At 44.3% G+C, this 23,054-nt stretch overlaps 1 protein-coding gene across 1 annotated transcript; it reads left to right on the forward strand.

The window, feature by feature from the left end:
• Positions 1 to 7,556: 7,556 nt before the first annotated feature.
• Positions 7,557 to 12,596, forward strand: HTR1B (5-hydroxytryptamine receptor 1B). The gene has a single exon (XM_079781180.1). The coding sequence runs from the start codon at positions 8,464 to 8,466 to the stop codon at positions 9,622 to 9,624; it is 1,161 nt and encodes a 386-aa protein (XP_079637306.1). The 5' UTR covers positions 7,557 to 8,463; the 3' UTR covers positions 9,625 to 12,596.
• Positions 12,597 to 23,054: the final 10,458 nt, after the last annotated feature.

Here is a 23,054-nt window from a genome sequence, read left to right on the forward strand (position 1 = left end):
TAATAACTGACCTAATTGCTGATTTAGCCTCTCCCAGAAATATAAACTTAATCAAACAGTCTGGAATTTCCTGGTCAACGCCAATGAGATAATCTGTTACATGGACCCTCTCCATATCCTGTAGAAAGAAGAGGCAATCTACATGATAAAACCTTGCTCCCCCAACCTAAGATGTCCTGGTCTAAAAATAATATTTTCTTTTGTCAGTAGTTTTTTTGTCCTGCCCTTCTTCCTATAAAACCTTTCATTTTGGACAACTACTCAGAGCATCCTTCTAGTTGCTAATAGGATACTGCTGGTTCATGAGTCATTTAGATATTCAAATTACTTGGTCAGATTTTGTTTTTCAACATAGCAAAATACATTTAAGATTCATGTTGCTTCATGAATCAATAGTTGACTCCTTCTTGTTGTGGAACAGTATTCCATTGTATGCATGTACTACAGTTTGCTTATTTATTCATTGATTGAAAGCCATCTATGTTGTTTTCAAATTCTGGCAATTATGAATAGAGCTACTGTAAGCACTAATGTACAGGTTTCTCTGTGAACATAAGTTTTATTTCTCTTGGGTAGATAGCGTGGAATATCATAGTTATACATTCTACTTTATAATAAATCTGCAGAACTGTTTTCCAAAGTGGCTGTGCCATTTTGCAGTCCCACCAAGTTTCAGTTGCTCTGCATCTTTGCCAGCACTTGATAGACATTCTAGTAGGTTCGTAGGAGTATGTCATGGCAATTTAATTTGCATTTCATGATGGTCAATGACATTATTTTATATGCTTCTATGTCAAAGATTTATCTTCTTTGATGAAGGATCTGATTCAATGATTTGAGACTTGTTTTGTATCTGGCATATAGTCTATGTTTGTAAATGTTTCATGTGCCCTTGAAGAGAATATATATTTTTCATTTAATGGGATGGAATGTTGTCCTTTTCATGTGGTTGAAATTGAATATTATCTATGTCATTCAGTTTGGTTAAATATGCTCTACAAATATTTCATATTTTCACTATTTTTTTCTGCTCTTTTTATCATTTTAACAGTTGTTCACTTTATTAGTTACAGAGAAAGGTATGTTAAAATTTCTAAATTTGATTGTGGTCTTGTATAATACTTCTTTTAGTCCCATTAAATTTTGTTTCATATAGTTTGAGGCTATGATATTAAGATTCTTAGGTCTTTCTGCTGAATTGATACTTCATACATTAAAATGTACTTTTAAAATATTAAATAGCCACACCACCTTTCTTATGGTTGCTGTTTACATGCTACATCATTTTCATATTTAGCTTTTAAATATTTGATTTTTTTTAAATTGAAATATCTATACTAATAAAAGCCTAGGTGGTTCTTGCCCTTGTGTCATCACAAGATGGCCACCCCCCATGTTGTCACATGATAGCCACCACAAGATGGCCACCCTCACGTTGTCACAGATGGCCGCCACAAGATGGCCACCACAAGATGGCCAGCAGGGGAGGGCAGTTGCAGGCTATCAGGCTGGCAGGCAAGGGCAGTTGGGGGCGATTGGGCCAGCGGGGGAGGGCAGTTGGGGGTGATCGTGCCAGCAGGGGAGTGGTTAGGGGGTGATCAGGCAGGCAGGCAAGCAGGCGAGCGGTTAGGATCCAGCAGTCCCAGATTGTGAGAGGCATGTCCAACTGCTGGTTTAGGCCCAATCCCACAGGGGTCCCAGATTGGAGAGGGTGCAGGCTGGGCTGAGGGACCACCCCCCCCCCCAGTGCATGAATTTCATGCACCAGGCCTCTAGTGTATTCTATAAAAGTGTATAGTTATGGTTTTTGTTTATTTATTCTCACCCAAGGATATATTTATTGATTGAGAGAAAGGGGCGGGGGGGGGGGGAGAGAAAAAGAAAGAGAGAGAGAAACATTGATCAGTTTCCTCCCATAAATGCCCTGCAGGGGAACCCATAACCTAGGTATATGCCCTGACTGGGAAGTGAACCTGCAATCTTTTGGTATACAGGATGATGGATGCTCCAACCAACTGAGCTACCTGGCCAGGGCAGATATAGGTTTTTTTTTTAATCTGATAATTTTTAAAATTTTAATTCGTGTGTTAAATCTATTTAAATTTATTGAAATTACTAATACAATTGGGTTTAAGTGTCATTCTATTTGTTTTCTTTTTACTCTACCTTTCATTGTTTCTTCTTTCTTTTCTAGCTTTTATGTATTAATCAACTATCTGCAGTATTATTCTACTTACATTCTTATGTTAATTTTTAATTACTACCTTAGAGATTTTATAATATGCATCCATATTGACTTTTTAGGGTATAACTTAAATACTTTTGTCACTTTTTGAACAATGTAAAAATTTTACTCTAGTTACTTTGTTTACCCTTCTTCTTTTTGAATAGCAGCTCTTCAAGATTTTAATTTGTGTAATTCTGCACTTCCGGAATGTTGATCTGTCATGGTCTCCTATATTATACTCAAGAGCAGAACACATTTCTTAGAATTTCTAAACTTGGAATAGATGTAGATTAGTTTCTGAAATATGATTCAAACTGAAAGCTGTAATCCCTAAAAGTGTTAATGGCTGTGTCTTCACATGGTGTGGATAAAACAATTCAACCATGACACAGATAAAATTAGCTGAAATGCAGACAGCAAACAACAGAAAGACAGAGTCCTGATGGTGCTCCCCAATGCTCCTTGTTTCTAAGGCTCAGCTGTATCTCTTCTCTATCCAAAGCCTGGTGGTTCAATACCTCATTTGAGCCCCACTCTCCTTGAAACAAATGCTCTCTTTTGCTTTGAGGTATGATTAAATTGGTTTTCCATCACTTCCAATAAAAGTCTTATTTGGTTTCTGTTTGGGCTGTGCACTTAGGAATATGTTGTGTGTGACCACCTATCAGCACTACTTTGGAAGTGATGATTCACTGGCTGAACATAATCATGGTGCACAGTTTTCTACCTGATTTTTACCACCTCCACCTCCCCCCCACCCCGAACAGAAAATTATTCTGGAGACTTGAATAGCTATGAGCAGTGATGCTCCTCACAGGTGGGATGAAATAAAGCCACAGGCAAGATGGTTAAAAGGGCTGACAATGCTGAGCTGTGTGGCTGACTCAGCGTAGACTATTCATAAAGAGTTGGGCCTTCAAATTAGAGAGACTTGGATTTGAAAATCAGTTCTATAACTTACCAGCTGTCTGACATTGGCCAAGTTACTTCAATTTTCTAAGCTTCAAATTCTGCATCCAGAAAATCCTATATAATAAAAGCGTAGTATGCAAATTGTCCCCTCGACTGGGAGTTCTTCCGGGGTGGGGCCGGCCGGGGGAAGGGCACATGCACTGGGCCTCTGGTAGGATGATAAAGGACAACTCCTAGTACTGGTATAAGAATTAAATGGATGAATGTATATGGACCAGGTAGCAAAAGGCTTAGTGCATAGTAGGCATAAAAGGATAGTGATTATTATTATTCATTAACTACAGGTGAAGAAACAATAACACTTCCTGTTTTTTTTTTTTTTGCAAGACTGGAATGAATCATGCAAAGTGATACAAGTTTTCCTTGTTGAAAATAAGGCAAAACCCAGTTTCTATTGCTTCTTTCCTTAGGCCAGTGGATAACTTCACTATTATAGTCTTTGGATTGATTTTTCTAGAGAGACTTCATCTTGAACAGAGCTGCCTAATGATGCCGCCAACTTAAAGCAGCAAGTTGCTCTTAAGTTTCGGTGGGTTTATTGGCATTGTTTTTCCACCCAAAAGTTTCTTATTATTGCCACATCCCAGTGTTTGTCCAGGAAGAAAAGTTTGATGCCCATCTCTCCCATTCAACCTCTGCTCATATAACTTAAAGTTTTAGCTTAGAAATTTTCTTCAGAGACTTAGGTCTTCAGCCAGGAAATATGTGATTGAGACCTCACTTAGGAGCCAGCTTTCCTGCTGGTTGGAACTGGGCTAGCTTTGAACCAGCGGTAATGGACCCGTTGAGGGCATCTGTTCCAAGTAACAAAGCGGCTGTTACTAAAGAGACAGGCATTAGAAAGTGTCTAAGTGATGTCTATTTGCTCTAATTTTTGTCTACATTCTTCCTTAACTACCTATACACAATATTTGTATCTATACATAAACCTGTAGGTACTAATTCTCATAGATTAATTGATGCCAGCTTAGAGTTTAGAAAATAAAGCACTTAATTTATTATTTGGGAAGGCGTAAACATCCCTTATGAGGCACACAACACGTGAGTACCATGACACAAATTCCAAGTCAAAGGCCCCATTAATGTTGGGGCAAAGAATATGGAGAGGTACCTGAGCCTCACAGAGGTTGTCTGCAAAACTGTATGTATTCATCTGTATGTACGTGTGCACCTCTTCATTTGTCTGAATTTCCTATAGTTCCATCAAGCAAGACATAAGTAAGACTTGTACTTTCATTGTCACAAATGCGTTTTTAAATAGTTTCTGGAGGAAACGTAAGAACTAAACCACGCAGCAGGTTGTACAGAGCTCAAGGTCTGCTGCCCAACTGAGGAAGAAGGACTTGTACCTGGAAGTAGCTGGTGCCCACATTTGTGGTTAGGGACTGCCTGAGGGCTTTCCAAGTTGTGGAGAGAGAGGATGTGAGATTGCATTCTCCTTCCCCAAAGGGGCAAAGCTCCTGGAGAGTGAGCGCTTCAGCTTTTTTATTTCAGCAAAGACACTAATAAACTCACAGTGCTTTCTTTGCTCCTGTGCCTAGCCCTCTCTTAAGAGGCACTTTCTGGGAAATGCGAGGAAGAGTGTCTCAGACCAGAGGGCTGGCTGGCTTGGAGCCAAGCCAGAGTGGCACTGCAGGTTCAGTGGGTGTCTGTTGTGGCTGCGCGGAGCTGGAGGGGGCTTCTCTTCACAGCGTCCCGTCTAGTTAGCGCCCTGCTGCAGACTTGGAAGCCTGCACCGCCTCTCAATTCACTGTCAGCAGCACCGCATCTATTTGACGGGCGATTCTTCTCAGGTCCCTCTGCAGCGCACCAGGGTGGCAGGCTTCCTGTCTGATCAGAGGCTTCTCTGAGGTTCCAGCGTTATCCTCTCCCTTGCCGAACGCCCTCGCGCGTGAAGCTGGTGAGGCCAGCGCATTAAAGTGCAGTTTTCCTGCCAGGTGGTCACACAGGAGCTATTTCCATCCAGCTAACTTTTGCTGCGCTCCGATAACGCCATCTGGACCCTGGTTTCCTCCTTGCCCCTCGAGCCGTCTTGTGGCTGAATTTCCTGAAAACTTGAAGGGCGGTTCCTCCTAGCGCAGCTGGGAACCACGCCTAAGGGCCGGGTCTGGCGCCCAGGCAGAGCCAATTTTGAAGGTTCCCTGCTCTCTTGACAGTTTCATACACAGGCGCCCATGTGCCAACACGAACATTTTATATATTTCCAAGTGCGAAAGGAATGAGTGAAATGCGGGAGCCACGTTAATGAAAAGTGGTTCTCCACTAAACTGTCAAAACCCTGTCTGTACGAGGCTCACGTGTTCTAGCAACTCCTAACCCCAAAGCGGGTGAGGGGAGGAGGGGATCTCAAGAAGCAGCGAAAACGTGGCTGGAGAAAGCCACAGGTTTCCCCATCGCTCAAGCCAAATCCTAGAAGGAGCAAGTGGTTTTCTCCTTTGCATGCTACTGGAGCACAAACTGAAAAAGCAAAGGCTGCCCACAGCTTGTAACATTCCTCTCCGCCTCCCTCTGTCTCCTTCCACAGCTCTCTCTACTCTTGCCTGCTCTCCGAAAATAGCAGGGAAATAGTTTCCTGGCACACCCTCATTCAGAACACACATTTTTTTTTTTTTTGCTCCATCCTGGCCAACGCCCCCACCTAGTGGTTTAGACGGCCTGTTTTGCTTCCCTCTGCTGTGGTTTCTAAGATAAAGATGCAAAATAATCAAGTCTAACTGGAAGCCTGACGTGGGTGGGTGGAGTGGGAGGACCGAGGACCGACCGGCAAGACGCTTAAAATGTGGTGCAAATGAGGTTTGATGTTATCCGAGCCCTGCTGGGTGCTAGGAAGGGGAGTAGAGGAAAGAGAAGGTTGTGTGTTTATTCCTAACTGGGCTGCTGCAACCCAGGAATGTCCAGAGGATGCCTTTACTTAAAGGAGTACCCTCACTCTTAATGCATGATGTGCTTTATTTTCTTCATAATATGTAACAGTATATGAAAGCATGTGAATTATTTACTTGCTCATGCAGTTTTTGCCTGCCTGCCTGGCTTACAGATCAGGAATTAAAGAAACTTGGGTTAGGGTTGTGTCACCTTGGGGTAAAAGCTCTCTTCTTTCAAAGGATCCCAATTGCTCTTTCAAAACGGAATGGATGGGGCAGGTAATCTCAGGCTCTAGACTAGACAGAATAACACTACTTAAAACATGTTTACATGTCACCTGGTAAATTCGATTACAAAGTAGTTTTCTGCTGGATGCATTCTACCTGCCAAACACTGAGCCAGATCCTGGGAGCTCATAGTTGGGTTAGCTCTCAGGGCTAAAAAGACATTGGACATTCCTGATGCTTTGAAAAAAAACTCTTGTACTTCTACCCTACATGTGTTTCTGTGAAGGCTGGAGGAGGCTCTGAGCACGGGGCATATGCCCTGAGGTCCTGGGACCTAGGCTCTGCTGCTATTGCTTGGCGCGGAATATGGTTGATGTCCTGATGTCTTCCTTGAAGGTTAAGGAGAGCCATCGGCGGTGCCAGTGGTGATGGCCCCAGAAACCCTTTCGTCTTGTTTTCCTTGAATCCTGACGACCTCCCTTTTTAGGCGGGCTGTGGGAAACAACTGCTTTCTTTGAACTGTTTTCCAAAGGCACTGCACTGCTGAGCAGCTGAAGCAGGAGGGCGGAGCGGAAGGTTTAATTTCACATACAGTGAGCTTCTTATTTGTGATACTTTTTACATTTTGCACACAGCTTTTTATTTATTTATTTATGTTTCTGTTGACTCACAGTTAGAGGGGAGGGATTGAATGAAAAGCACGTATTCCTAAAACCAGATATGAACATTTAGTTTGCATTGTAGTAAGAGCTAAGCATAACTTGATGCCCAAAGCATAAAATGCTCTGTTGGCCATTTCCTTCTTAGGCTATATTACTGGCTCCTCCTTCTAACCTGGGTGTGGCCAGCAGGCCTGGCTAAAATTCCTAAGCGCAGAGGTCAGGGACGGGGGCTAGCTCCACCTAGCACTGGCCAGCTGGGGTGGGAGGTGGGAGGTTGCAGCCTAGGAAGGGACGCAGTGCCCGTGTTTTTGCCCCCAGTGGAGGGCGTGGGTCTAATTGGAGGGGAGCGCCGCCAGCTCGGAGGCGGATGGAGGCAAGGACAGCGCGCCCTCATCCCAGTTTTCGGCCGAAAATGCCGCACCTGGGTGTCAGGATCGGGAGGGGCCTAGGGATGGGAATGGAGACTGGGCGGTAGGACCCGGCGGGAGCTTCCCTGGCCAGGGAGGGAACTGGGCGGGAGGGGAGGAGGGAGGGGAGCGCCAAGGGAAGGTGTTCGGGAGCGGGCGAATGCTCTCTCCGCGCCGCTAGAGTAGCACCGCCGGACCTGGACTCTATAAAAGGAGTTCGTCTGTTCCGCAGCTCACAAGCTCCTCCCGGGGCTGGCGCACCCCGCTTCCCCGCAGCTCCCCCAGCCATCTGCCCATTCCCCGTGTGCCGCGCCGGGTCCCCCAGACCAGTGCGCTCGGCGGCAGGACTCCCAGTGGTGCCCGTGGGACGCAAGTGGCCGCCGCGGCCACGAGGTGCGAGCAGCCGCAGCCCAAGCCCTCGAGTCCCCCCTCGCCCGGCCCCGTCGCCGCGGGGCAGCTTGCCGGAGTGGCCAGCGCGTGAAAAGAAGGGGGGGCAGAGCGCCCGCGAGGCGCGGCGCCGCGCGGCTCCCAGACTTCACCCCACCCAACTCTGGCGGCCGCAGCCGCCGCAGGAAACTGCCACAGCCTGGGGAGGGGGGCGGGAATGCAAGACCAGGACTCCTAGCTGACCTGCACGCTCTGGTCTCCACAGCTAGGAAACTCCTGTGGGCCGAGTCTGCAGCTCCAGGAGCGCCCGGGTTAGGTAATGCCCGAGCATTTGGGGTAAGAGACCCCACCTGGCTGATGCTCCCTCCTCAAACAATACCTCGCCCTCCTCCTCGAGATCCCCGGGTGGAAGCCCGAGCGGAGCGGAGCGCGGTGGGCTAGTCCGTAGCCAGCCCGGGAGCGGAGAGGCGCAGCCGGAGACGCGGAGGCAGCGCCAGGCGCACCGCAAGTGCAGGGGACGCGCTCGCCTAGCTCGGCTGCCGCGCCCTTGACCTCTAGTTTCAGCTGGAAACCTGGGTGGAGGAATAATTGAGGAGCCTAAGAAACTAACTAGCGACCAGGGGCAAGACTGTGGTCTCTTCTGCGGTCCTTCCTCCTCTCCCACGTCCGTTCCATGCTTCAGAGCTGCGCTCCGGAGCCAGGGCGAGGAGGGAGACATGGAGAAGAACGGCGCTCAGTGCGCCCCGCCGCCTGCGGGCTCCCAAACAGGGGTTTCTCAAGCCAACCTCTCCGCTGCTCCTTCCCACAACTGCAGCTCCGTGGACTACGTTTACCAGGACTCGGTCGCCCTGCCCTGGAAAGTACTCCTGGTCTTGCTGCTGGCGCTCCTCACCTTGGCCACCACTTTCTCCAACGCGTTTGTGATCGCCACGGTGTACCGGACGCGGAAGCTACATACCCCGGCCAACTACCTGATCGCCTCCCTGGCGGTGACGGACCTGCTCGTATCCATCCTGGTGATGCCCATCAGCACCCTGCAAACGGTCGCCGGCCGCTGGACCCTGGGCCAGGTGGTCTGCGACTTCTGGCTGTCGTCGGACATCACCTGTTGCACAGCTTCCATCCTGCACCTCTGTGTCATCGCCCTGGACCGCTACTGGGCCATCACGGACGCCGTGGAGTACTCGGCTAAAAGGACTCCCAAGAGGGCGGCGGTCATGATCATGCTGGTGTGGGTTTTCTCCATCTCCATCTCGCTGCCACCCTTCTTCTGGCGTCAGGCCAAAGCCGAGGGGGAGTGCATGGTGAACACCGACCACATCCTCTACACGGTGTACTCCACGGTGGGCGCCTTCTACTTCCCCACCTTGCTCCTCATCGCCCTCTACGGCCGCATCTACGTGGAAGCCCGCTCCCGGATTTTGAAACAGACTCCCAACAAGACCGGCAAACGTTTGACCAGAGCCCAGCTGATAACCGACTCCCCTGGGTCCACGTCTTCGGTCACCTCCATTAACTCGCGCGCCCCCGACCTGCCCAGCGAATCGGGGTCCCCGGTGTACGCGAACCAAGTCAAAGTGCGAGTCTCCGACGCCCTGCTGGAGAAGAAGAAGCTCATGGCCGCTAGGGAGCGCAAAGCCACCAAGACCCTGGGGATCATCTTGGGAGCGTTCATCGTGTGCTGGCTGCCCTTCTTCATCATCTCCCTAGTGATGCCTATCTGCAGAAATGCATGCTGGTTCCACCAGGCCATCTTCGACTTCTTCACGTGGCTGGGCTATCTCAACTCCCTCATTAACCCCATCATCTATACCATGTCCAATGAGGACTTCAAACAAGCCTTCCATAAACTGATACGCTTTAAATGCACAAGTTGACTTGTCCGTGGCATTGGGGGGTCACCTAAGTGGCCTTGGGGGACCATGCTGTGTCTGGTTCCACAGGTAGGTCGACTCTTCTTTCCCTGTTGCTGGGTCGGAGCGAGGCGCTGTCTTCTGGGCAAGGGCAATGGATCCTGAGGAGCCAGCACAGCCCTGGGAGAGAGGGCACTGGGAGGAGGACTGTGCAAACTGAAGCTAGAGCTTCCCAGCTGAGGAGGAGGCTCCCTTCCTTCCCTCACACCCCGGGTTCAGCACCGACCCTGCGGCAGCCAGTCACAAGGGGGGGGTTGAGACTTTTAAAAAATCCATGATGGAGAGGCGATCCCTGCCCTGCTCCGGCGTACTGGACGATGCCCTCTCGGAGCAGTGATACATGTAGTGGTCGGAACCCTGTCGGAGACAGATGCATACAGCCTGGCAGTACTTGAACTAGACACTTACCACCTTTGGGGAGAACTTTGTGTTACAGCTTCATTTAAGAGCAGTTACTTTGGCATCCTTCAGTCTTCAGTTTGTATTTATGTGACCTTGGTTGGAGAAACTTGTGGATTTGGTGCTTCAAACCCTATGCGTGGCTTGGAGGGTACAGAGGAACCTTGAAGAGTTAACAGCAAAGTTCTGATGTTAAGATCTCTATTTTTATTACAATGGGAACTATATGGGATGGGTGGGTGGAAGGGAGATGGGGAGAGAGCGTTAAACAGAGAACCAACACCTGTGATTGCTTGTTTTCTGCAGATTTGTGATTTTTAAATTCCTACTTAGTGATTTTTCAAACCACAGTTCTAACAACTCAAACAAAACATTACGTGTGCTAGTGACAAAATCTGCAGATTGCTTTATTTTTTCCCTCCTAATTTCATGTACTTGTCATTTTACACATTTAAATCCCCATAAGTGGAGGATATGATGGGTGACTCAGCCCAAGCTGCTCTATTTCTTATTAATGCAGTCGATTAAACTGATATTAGATACTGCTCCTTAACGAGAAATGTATCTTTATTCCTTATCCAATTCAGTGATATGTAAAGGAGACTGACGAATAGGAATGGTTCTTACACAATTAAGGAATGAAGGGCAATAGGAGGATGTATATTTTGACTTGTAAAAAAATCTTAAATGCATGAGACTTTTTTCTGATAGTCATTTGCACTCTCCTTCCCATCTGTAATTCATTTGTGTGCTAACATATGAAGTTAACCCAGAGAACTTGCTTGGTTCTCCAAAAATCTTCAAAATGCAGTAAGAACCCCAAAAACTATATCAAAAGAAAAAAAAAAGCTTGTTTCTTTTACCTTTCTATTGAAGTTTGGATAGGAACAAAGATCACTAGAAAATGACATGCAAGAACTTTAGAAAAGCCTAGATAAACTAAAGTTGAGCTGGGAATTCATGGAACCAAATCTCAAACTTTTTAGGTAATCAAGAAACTGATAAGCCTTGGCACCTCAGAAATTTGTCACTGACCTGATACCTCAATGAATATAATAGCAGTGATACTTTAAATTTATGTGTTTTAAAATTGCAACAATACTTACTTGTTATCCCAATTCACTCTAACGACTTCCTAACACAGGGCAAGATTTTATGCTAAAAGATGAAAAAAAAAATGCATTATCTAAATAATAAAAAAAAAGGAGTAGCCCTGAAGGACCATCTACACAGAAAAAATAAAATGTATGTGGACCATTTAATATGCCAAAGAAGATTTACATTCCCTTCTCCAGAGAGCTGTCTGCAGTTGCTACCCTGTGTCTGCAGAAGCAAGTTTGTCTTTGTAAAATGAGTTCACTCCCTGCTTGAAGCTCTTCAGTCCAGACTGTGAGACAATAGATGTATCGCTCTGAAGGGCACCCTTTGCTTACTATGCAGACCTTCACTCTGGGGTAATGACTCTTGAAAGTATACTATTCCAAATTTCGCAGGTAAACTAAATAAAAAAGGGAATTTTGATTAATATTTACGCCGGTTACTGGAGTGAGATAAAATTTTAGGAACTAGGTGATCCTATATTTCTTTTGTATCCCCAGGTTTCTTTGTTTCATTTTGTGACATTTCTCCTATGGAGAAATCTAGCTTACTACCTATAGGAATGTGCATAAAGCATGGTATTTGTTTTTATGTTATGTTTGTCTTTGTTTATGCAGCTGTGCTTTCTTTGGGCCTAAGAAGCAATTCAGTCAACTTCTAGGACCCTAAAAGGGAAAAATTAATAGAAACAAATAGCCACTTACAAATGATTTCTTTATTAGGTACCTACAGTGATTGTGCCCTCTTATTAACAGAACATGGTCAATTTAATCAAAGGGACTGTTTGCCATTTTGTAGATTACCCACTTCGATTTTTGCTTGACTATTTGGCTGAACTGACTGGATGTGGGGCATATTATGTGAAGTAGAAGCTTGCAAACCCTTGTATTTATAAGAGATCTAGAAACATCATCTGGCATCGCACATGATTATGCAAAGTGTATCATTCATCCCAGGGGTATGTAGTTAGACTGTTAAGCTCCTTTTCAGTTACTGCTGCCTATAGTGTAGTTGCTTCATAAACTAGATACATGGCTTTTTTGCAGAACATAAATGGGAGATGGAAATGTCTAACTTACATAGAAATGAAAATATATTTTCATTGGCTGTTGTAATAAATAACATTTTCCATGTTGTTTAATTGCACAAAATTTCACACAAATATATGAATGTATACTCATCCAAAAATATGAATATTGTCTTGTGTTTCTAGGAATTTTAGAGTTTCCTTTTTAAAAATGGACACTGCACCCATGAATGAATTGCTGAGTTCAACAAATTTCCTACAGAACAGTAATCTTCACTTTCTCTCTCTATTACCTTAGTTTTAATCTTCTTTAACCAGGAAACCCTAAAAGGACTATAATTCACTCAAGCAGTAACTTCTCAGATTATGTGTTTTTGATGGAGTTGTTGTGATTGAAAGTTGCCTTTGGTATTCCACCTTTCAACAAATGTGTAATTGGAAATGAAATTTAGGAAAATAATAAAAGTCCTTTTTTGTGTTCTAAAAAGCTCTGGGTAGTAATTCTATTATTATGAAAAGATTGGTTCATTGTATTTTGGGTTGCATTCAGGAGTATGAGCCTTCAAGAGAGAATAATTGGGGATAAATGATACCGAGGAGGACTGGCATTATCACTATGATTTTCGGGATATAGTTAATATCTGTAGGAAGAATTTAAAAGGAAATAGACAGATTGTGATCTCACATTCTGCAGAGAGGGTAAGTCAGGTTCATTATCACAAGAGTTTTCCAGATCCGAATTCTAGAGGTCCTACTCAGTCTCTAGGCTAGGTAATAAGATCTCAAGGTACTGTATGGTGCTTGAAATACAGAAAAAGGAAAAGGAGGAGCTGGATTCAAAGCTGGCTTGGGGGAGACATAGAGGAGGAAATTGACCTATCTGGGCACTGGAGAAGTCCACAGAAAAATAGCTTTTGGAATCAGAAAGTGCTAGGTTTGAATTGGAAATAGAGCATGTTATAGCTGTATTGTTCACCCCAAGTGTAGTCTACTTACAAGGGTTAGAGACTATACACGTAAAGCATCCATCATAATACCTGAAACCTTTTTGGATCTCAGCAAAGGATACTTCCTCTTTAGCCAGTATTTCCGCATTGCCTCCCTTGAGGATACAGAACCCCTGTCGGATAGAAACACTGAGTGCTATTTACCAGAAGTTGGACTAGGGGAGATCAAACAAGGCCGAATGGGAGAAACGTAACCAAACTAAAAGTGACCAAAGTTTGGAACCTTTCATACTTTCTCCTTAGGCTGGTTTATAGTAGCTCTAGTGGTCTAGAGGAAATTGCCAAATATTTCATTTCCTATAGCATCAGCCTCTTATTTACTCAATCTCTCCTTCCTCATCCTTGTCTGGAGATTTACAGCTGTCTTCCAACAATTCAAAATCCCTCACCACATCTACATCTTTTCTCAGTGTTTCATTTTCAGCTTCTCTACTTTTTAATTCCCCATGCAAAGCCCTAATAATCCATGAAAATGTGTTGATCTAATTTTCTTATTTTACCTGTACAGGGCTGATTAAGTAGCCCCGGGATTTTACGTTATTTAAAAGGAAATTGTTGATCCAAACTAATGTGTAATTAGTGAGGACAAAAGCTTTCAACTGAGGCATCTACTGGAGTTTACAGAAGCGAAGAGGCTGATAACGTGAGGGTGTGGGAAGTGAAGCTTCTTCACCTTTCATCAAAGCTCATCCTTGAACAGTCCACCAGGGGGCAGAGTGCCTCTGAGTTGTTTAGAGGCTGTGGATGCTCACCACTCCCAACCTCAAACTCCCTCTTCTGGGACTGGACAAATGGAATTAACCCTGCATCCAAGAGCCAGGGGAAAGAGGGCTTATCATTTATTTAAAATGGCAGATTTTTCAGAACTGCAAAGTCAGGTAGAAGATCCCTAGAACACACCTAAAGTTGTTCTTTATGTATGCAACCTACATTTTCTTATTGGTTGGAGAAACTTGTGGATTCATCTCTAGTTCTGGAGTGATGCTAAAATATTAGTATTTTTTTAAAATGATGTTTTTATTGATTTCAGAGAGAGGAAGGGAGAGGGATAGAAAGATAGAAACATCAATGATGAGAGAGAATCATTGATCGGCCGCCTTCTGCGTGCCCCCTACTGGGGATCTAGCCAGCAACCAAGGCATGTGCCCTTACTAGGAATCGAACTGTGACCTCCTGGTTCATGGGTCGACACTCAACCACTGAGCAACATTGGGTGGGCTAAAATATTAGTATTTTTAAAACATTGCAACCTTTGATTATGGTGGCACTGGGTAAAGTCAGAGAATAGAAAACAATTTATATTAAAAATAAAGGGAATTGATTATTACTTAAATGTATCTTTCACTACTATGTTTTTCTTATTACAGTGTTTTTCAACATTTCATTGATTTGAGGTTGATTTATACACAGTTCAAAGGTAGAACACTTGCCACTTACCATTACTTTAAAGAGAGGGCTGCTTTTTTTGCACAGAAGCGAGGTGTGTTTGCATGTCAGTTTTCCCCAGAAGGATGACTTTCAAGTCTGTAATTTTTGCATTTACTTTAAAAACAGGCATATATAAATGTGAGTATAATCTTCTGTATCACAAAAGTAAATTTCTGTGTTGGAAATGGACCATATCAAATGAGAAAACAACTATTATACAGGGTGGGGCAAAAGGAGGCTTACCGTTGTGAGTGCTAGAAACAGAGTTTGTTCTTTTATTATTATTTATTAACGAATGCATTATTTTCCATATGAGCAACTGCAAACCTACTTTCGCCCCATGCTGCATTATTGCATTCTTCCACAACATCTCAGCGTTTTCATTGTGCACAATGGGGAGCTTCTTTGTGACATTTCACACATCTGTCAGTTAAATTGAACTTTTAATGTCAACATCCACATTTTAGGATTATGCTAGGATTTCCAATGCTCCTTGAGATAGAACCAACCAGTCCCTGGAGCTGGACCAGCTGACAAAGAGAATGCCTTCACACTAGTCCAAGCATAGTTTGTAAAAGAAAATGCCAATTTCCTTTTTGACTTAGTTGCACATATTTCAAAAGATAGGAAAAATCCTTTTCAAAACTACTAACTAAATGACAAGCATGGTCTTATAATATTTCTTGTACTTAAAGTGAACAGATGGTGATACAGAGATCCATGTATGGTAAATGCTTAAAAGAATCTACCCATAGCTTGCTTAAATGATGCACGAGGGCGTGAGTCACATCCTCCCTGACTCGGTGGGAACATTCCACACACGGACTGTGGATTGGTCAGTCCATATTGGGATAATGAGATTTCAGGGTATTTCTTGCTCACAAGTGTAGTGATGGGGCTGCAGAAGCAGGGCAGTTCACAAAGGCCTGGCTACTTGGTCCAGGAGCTGTGCTGAGGGGACTTTTGTAAACACATTGGTTGTCTCTTCTAAACCCATTTGGGAATCCAGTTTGTGATCATGTCAGTAGACCTACAGCCCTCCCTGTCATTCTTATTTCCTTGAATAATCTCAATGAGTTCAGCATTGGGCTGATTTGATTTTGTGGGGGAGCTGTTTCATGACTCTTCATCTTTTCACCCCAGTCTTGCCTGACTGTATGGTTCTTGAGCCCACACTCTCCGTTTTCTGCTCTTCAGAGGCTTTCCCCAGGAGTATAGCATGTTGGGCTATTCACACAATGGGAAGCTTGGAATCAGCTACTGGTAATGAAGGCCCCCCGCCCCACATTCACACACATTGACAGGTTTAAAATGCAAGAGCAAGCCTTTGAAGTAAGAAAGAACTGAGTTTAAATCCATGTTTTCTAATCATGAACAAGTTCCTCTGTAAATCTAATAATACACACCTCTGTGTTTGCAGGTAAAAATTAAATGGGATAATGCAATTGTTTTCAACCTTGACTGCAAATTTTATTTATCAGAGGAGCTTTGCATACCTTTGCTCAGGCCATGTCTCAGACTAATTTAATTATATTTTCTGGAGCAGGGCCCAATATTCTTAATTTAAAAATTCTCCTCAGATAATTCTGATGTGTGGCCAGGGTGAGATCCCCAGCTCTTAGAATAATGCTGGGGATGTGTGAGATCTATGGATGTGAAGGAGTCCCCTAAATGAAACAGAGTTCAAATGGATTTGATTTTTAACAGTGGTACTTCTAAAAAGTTAATGTACATGAGAATCAGCAGGGGAGCTGGTTAAAATGCAGATTCTATTTCACTAGGTCCAGGGTGAGATTCTGCTCCTGACAGGCTCTTGGGAGATGCCCATGATGCTATTCCATGGGCCACACTTTGAGTAATAAGGATCCATAGGAAAACATAGCTTACTTATAAAGCATTGGAGATTTCCTAAGAATATATCTTTTAAAACACCCAAACAACCAAAATAAAACCAACATGAAACTTGCAAATGAGAAAATGTGCTTTTTAATGTACAATAGGTTGTGTTTTCTTGACTTGTTTACCTGATATTCATGTCTCAGCTTCAGCAGCTCTTAATTGTTTCCCCTTACCTGCTTTATCCCAGATGCTCCAAATCTCCAGTCTACCCTAAAGCAAACAGCTTATTTCCAGATCTGAATCAGTAAAGTGTAACCCACAGATTCAGCCCTCAGTTTTTACATAATGTCATTCCAGTTTGCAAGAGGGCGGTTCTTGGGTGACAAACCCAGAATTGGGCTCCCTCCTCCCTGGTTCCAGGTGTGCCACCTGAGAATCGCAGCTGCCAAGTCACTGCAGCTCGGCAGCTCCTGTGTTGAGCGTCTGCCCCCTGGTGGTTGTGTGCATCATAACTACTGGTCGGAGCATCTGCCCCTTGGTGGTCATTGTGCAGCATAGCTACCAGTAGGATGGTTGCTTAGGCTTTTATATATATAGATGATTGTACTATTTTCCATATGAAAAACTGTAAATCTACTTTTGCCCACTCCTGTATATAATTATTTAAAAATACAAAACAAATGATAAAATCTTATCTAATAAAAGAGTAATATGCAAATTGACTTTCACTCCAACACACAAGATGGCCACCCCCCTGTGGTCAAAGATGGCCACCCCCATGTGGACACAAGATGGCTGGCAGGGGATGGCAGTTGTGGGCTATCAGGCCAGCAAGGGAGGGCAGTTGGCAGGGACCAGGCCTGCAAGGGAGGGCAGTTGGGGGCGATCAGGCCTGCAGGGAAGGGCAGTTAGGGGTGATCGGGCTGGCAGAGGAGGGCATTTGGGTGCGACCAGGCTTTCAGGGGAGGACAGTTGGGGAGGACCCAGGCCTGCAGGGGAGGACATTTGGGGGGGACCAGGCCTGCAGGGGAGGGCAGTTGTGGGCTATCAGGCCAGCAGGGGAGGGCAGTTGGGAGGGACCAGGCCTGCAAGGGAGGGCAGTTGGGGGCAATCAGGCCTGCAGGGGAGGACAGTTGGGGGGGACTCAGGCCTGCAGGGGAGGGCAGTTGCGGGGGGATCAGGCCTACAGGGGAGGACAGTTGGGGGTGACCGGGCTGGCAGAGGAGGGCAGTTGGGGGTGACCAGGCCTGCAGGGGAGGACAGTTGGGGGGGACCCAGGCCTGCAGGGGAGGACAGTTGGGGGGGACCAGGCCTGCAGGGGAGGGCAGTTGGGGGTGACCAGGCCAGCAGGGAAAGGCAGTTGGAGGCAACCAGGCCTGCAAGGGAGGACAGTTAAGGGCAACCAGGCTGACAGGGGAGAGCAGTTAGGGGTGACCAGGCCAGCAGGGGAGGGCAGTTAGGGGCAATCGAGCTGGCAGGGGAGCAGTTAGGCATCGATCAGGCTGGCAGTGGAGTGGTTAGGGGGTGATCAGGCTGGCAGGCAAGCGAGCAGTTGGGAGCCAGCAGTCCTGGATTGTGAGAGGGGTCTCAGATTAGAGAGGGTGCAGGCTGGGCTGAGGGACCCCCAGCCCCCCCATGCACCGGGCCTCTAGTAATAAATAAAGTAAAGAAATAACAATTGTCAACACGTGGCAGGTGGCACCATTTCCTTGGTAACCTAGCTCAGTTAGCCCACTTGACTTCCTGCTGTTAGCATGCACACACACCCCAAAAACACATTTGCATATTATATAGATATTATATTTTGTGAACACAAGTAACTATTTAATCAAAGGTGTGCTTTCCACCTATTTTATTTTTATTGCATTCTAGAGGCACTATCCTAGAGTAGTGATCCGGCAACCTTTTGATTTCATGAAAAGCCCCTCCCTATTTTTTATTCCTAGAGGTTTTTTTGTTGTTGCTGTTTTTCTTTTTCATTGAAAGGAATTAAAATTTTTTATTAGAAACTAGTAGCCCATTTGCAGGAAGAATCCTGCAAGCGGCTGCTGCGGCCGCGTGAGCTGCTGCTGCCGCTGCCATTGCGGCCACCGCGCCTGCACCCACGGGCTGCTGCCGCCCGCCCCGCTCCGCCCCGCCCCACCCCGCCCTGCTCCGCCCAGGCTTTCCCTCTGGCAGCCACCTTGCTTTCCGCTTTTCCTCCCTCTTCCTTCTAAGTTGTCTTCAGTCTTCACTCCTCCCTCCCTCAGCGTATGCAAATTAACTGCCATCTTTGTTGGGTAATTTGCATACTCGCCCTGATTGGCTGGTGGGCGTGGCTTGGGCATAGCGAAGGTGCGGTCAATTTGCATATTACTATTTTATTAGGTAGGATGTTTGTCAATTTTTTGGCATCCTTCCATAAAACTAGAGACATTGTTGAGTTTCCTAAGCCAAGGGAGGGAATAAGAATCAAAGGATCCTACTTCACAAAGGACCCTACCTTTTAGTTTTTCACTTGAGTTTTTGAAGTTAAATGAATAGTGTCAGTGTCCAAGTAGGTTTTTATTCTAGAGTACAAGACATAGTTTAAAGTCTTTCATCTCTGCCATGTACAATCACGATGCTTAGAGTTGGATTCTAACAAAGACACATTGCTCTGAATTTAACTGCTTTACTTTCAAAGGGGCAGAGGTTGAAGAGGAAACAAGCACTTTTAAGCACTTACTCTGAGCCACATACTTTTCAGAACTGCCCTCCAGCATTAGTCCTCATAACATTATCAGGAAGTAGGAATGATTGCTTTTTTAATAATTGTGTTATCATCATGATCATGGGCAAGTTATTACAACAATTTCATCCATTTCTGTGGTTTAGAGAATTATGGCAACAACCCCACTTTAATAATTTGTAATCAGACTGAAAGGAAACTGCATTATTAAGTTTGTTTCACTTAGTCTTTGAGAAGGGTGTTTCTAATCTGAAGCTTTTCAAGAACTGTAGGGATTTATCTGTACGTGCAGTGTTCTCTCAGGGAACACAGGTTTCCTTCGTGGTCTCCTCCCAAATTCCTGTCTCTCCCTGCGTGACTACAATCTTGACCAACCAGGGTACATGCCATGCCCACTGACCCCGTCCAGGGGTGTCGGTCTGTGTAAAAATGTACATTTAAACGGCTGGCTATGGCAGTGTTAAATATAGATGCTTCTGCTGTGATGAGTAATGCATGGCAGGAGGTATTTCTCTCTTATGGAAAGTTACTGACGATGTACATGTTAAAACTTGGGTACTTGAGGCTTTATGCCTATTTTTAAATGCAGTCAAATTATGAGTGAAAAGTAAATTCAGCAAGAAATAAGATGTTTTCAAATATTAAGGTTGTTTCTATGTACCTCCCTCATCCTAACCACTACCACACACAACAAACCAATAAAACATGAAGACAGAAACTTATCAGTAATCACAAAACTGACTTTAACACAATACATTTAGAGTAGATATTTTAAGGAATGATTTGCTTTGTCCATGACTTGGTTTTTTTCTTTCTTTCTTTCTTTCTTTCTTTCTTTCTTTCTTTCTTTCTTTCTTTTTTTTTTTTTTCAAGGACAGCCGTGTGGTGACTGTGGTGGGGAGATGGATGGGTGGAGATAGAAGAGGGTACATCGGGGATAAATGGTGATGGGAAAAAATAACAAAATAAAATAAAGGGGGTAGGGGAGATTTGCTTTTACTAAGGAGTAAACATTACAGTACTGAGTTTGTAAAGCTATGGAATCGCCTCCGTTTCAGGATGAAAAAAAACACACCCTACAATTGGAGAGAACGCTGCTCAAAATACTTTTTGCCCTCTCTCTCTTTGAATTAGCATCCACTGTTAGTTGAAACAAACAAACAAAACACATATGACACAGAGAGTGTCCCGTTTTGGATAGACCAGGCTGACCTTGGTTCAAATTCGAGATTTGCCACTTGTCAGTTGTAGGAGCTTCACTCACGGAGCATTAATTTCTTCATCTGTTAATGTGTCAAAAATAGTGTCTTCTTCACAGATTTGTTATGAGGGAAGCTCAATCCCCAAAGTGCTTGAAACATGGTAGGCGTCTACCGGTTGCTGGCTTCCTTCTGTTCAGACAAAACATGCCAGGTGTCTATCCAAAGACCATGGAATTTTTGAGTCCGCAGAACTGTTTAAAATCTCGTTTTTTTCTTATTAGTATGCAATTTGGGACACGCTAGCTAATGTAAATGTCAGTTTTCCAGTCTCTAAAATGGAGCTAATAAGATCTACCTTGAAAATATTTTTAAGAGGATTACATGATATAATAAGTGTAGTTTGCTTAGATAACAGTATGCTTGTATTTTATACTATACGTTTCTGTAAGGTTTCAGTTTTTTTTAGAACCATGAGCATGCTTTCCATGATCACTAGGGACTCCTTCATGTGAAAGGTGGCTGGCCAGGGTGCACCTGGGGAGGGAAACTCGCAGACACAGGGCAGCCTGCTTCCCTGGCCTCATGTAGAGGCAGTCCCCGGTCCCACAAGGTACACCGAGCACTTATCTGTCCACGATAACCCAGACCACTGTCCAGAGGCAATGAAATAATTTTAAAGGTCACCAAGTCTGCATTTAATCAAGCCTGTTTTCATTTTTGACTGCTTGTGTTAGCCAGTCCTGTTCATAAAACACAGATATTTGCTATAGCAACTGCCGCAGGCTCTCGCTGCTGGGCGGAGGGATTGGCCCCATTACTTCCATTCCACAAAAGAGATCCCCTGCTTTTATGAAATGATGCCTGAGACCTATTTTAGACCAAAAGTAGAACAAAAACGAAGATTTTAACACTGCGTTATTTGATATTTTTATTATTTTAATTAAAACTGGTCTTTTCCTCAAAGGAAACAGTAATAGATTGTGTAATTATAAAAACAAAAGAACATGAAGATTATAATCTGAGAGAGAGAGGGAGAAACATTATTTCCTTGTTTTTCTAAATAATTAATTTTGAAGGTGACCAGTCCTTTCTCACAGAAATTATTTGAGCAACTTAATTAGTGTAGACCAGAGTTTTTCAACTTTGACTCTGCTGACATTTTGCTCAGGAGTGGGGCTGTCCAGGGGGCTGTCTTGTGCATTTTAGAATGGTCACCAGCAAGCCTGGTCTCTCCTCTCTAGATATTAGTAGCACCCCTGCTCCCCCCCCCCCCCCCCACCACCACCAGGCAATCAAAAATATTTTGGCTAATGTCCCTTGATGGGCAAACTTAACTCTGTTGAGAACCACTGGGGTACACAGTCAAATTAGAAATCTTAGCAGGAGGTTTATTTAGAAATCTAAATGATTTTTCTTGCCACCATTTTGATGAGACTATCTAGATAATGCCAAATATTCTTTTGTACAAGATGTAGACATATCAAATAACTGCCTTTGTTCTTGTGAATACACAGATTCTTAGTGGGGTGGGTATCCCTGAATCTCCAGAAATGCCAAAATAGCCTTCTGGGAATCTTGGGACCCCACAAAATTACCTATTTTTGAGTCTGTGTGTGTGCATGTGTGTGTGTGTGTGTGTGTGTGTGTGTGTGTGTGTGTATATATATATATATATATATATATCCCTCATATATCCTATCTAATAAAAGAGTAATATGCAAATTGACCATCACCCAACACACCAGATGGCTGCCCCCATGTGGACACAAGATGGCCACCACAAGATGACCGGCAGGGGAGGACAGTTGGGGGCGACCAGGCCAGTAGTGGGAGCAGTTAGGGGTGACCAGGCTAGCAGGGGAGGGCAGTTGGGGGCAACCAGGCCTGCAAGGGAGGACAGTTAGGGGTAATCAGGCTGGCAGGGGAGCAGTTAGGTGTAATCAGGCCCAAAGGGGAGTGGTTAGGGGATGATCAGGCTGGCAGGCAGAAGCAGTTAGGGGCAATCAGATCGGCTGGCAGGTGAGTGGTGGGGAGCCAGCAGTCCTGGATTGTGAGAGTGATGTCCCAGATTGGAGAGGGTGCAGGCTGGGCTGAGGGACACATTCCATCCACCTCCCTCCCCCCCATGCACGAATTTCTTGCACTGGGCCTCTAGTATATATATATATATATATATATATATATATATATATATATATATATATATATATATATATATAATAAAATTAACCACTTTGACCACTTTTCAAATGTAACAGACAAGAATTTTTATTAAATTCTTTATGAGGTCCTTGGTTAAAAAAAGTTAGGAATCATTGTAGTTAGCATACAATAGGATGATTGAAAAATGTGGCTGAATGCCACCCTTCCCCTCCCCACCCTTTAAGTCCAAGTTCACTTGCCATCACTTCTGAGAAGCTTGTCCTGATCCCAATCTAGACCAAAGCATTGGCTCATCTTTATGCTGTCTTTGCAGTCTTTCTCTCAAGTCTCATGTGGATCATGATGTTGCAAGCTTATCAGTGGGTTTTCAAGAGAGTTCAACCCTACCTTAGGAGATTATAAAGGCAAATTTAGCCTGCACGTTCTTCCTTTCTAAGAGTTTTTTTTATTATTATTATTTTATTTTTTATTTTATTTATTTTTTTGTTAATCCTCACCCAAGGATATTTTTCCATTGATTT

The sequence above is a fragment of the Cnephaeus nilssonii genome, assembly GCF_951640355.1.
Source record: "Cnephaeus nilssonii genome assembly, chromosome: 9".
In the NCBI taxonomy this organism is placed as follows: domain Eukaryota; kingdom Metazoa; phylum Chordata; class Mammalia; order Chiroptera; family Vespertilionidae; genus Cnephaeus; species Cnephaeus nilssonii.

Coding starts and splice junctions, on each gene's coding strand:
- HTR1B (XM_079781180.1), top strand. CDS start 8,464: ATGGAGAAGAACGGCGCTCAGTGCGCCCCGCCGCCTGCGGGCTCCCAA.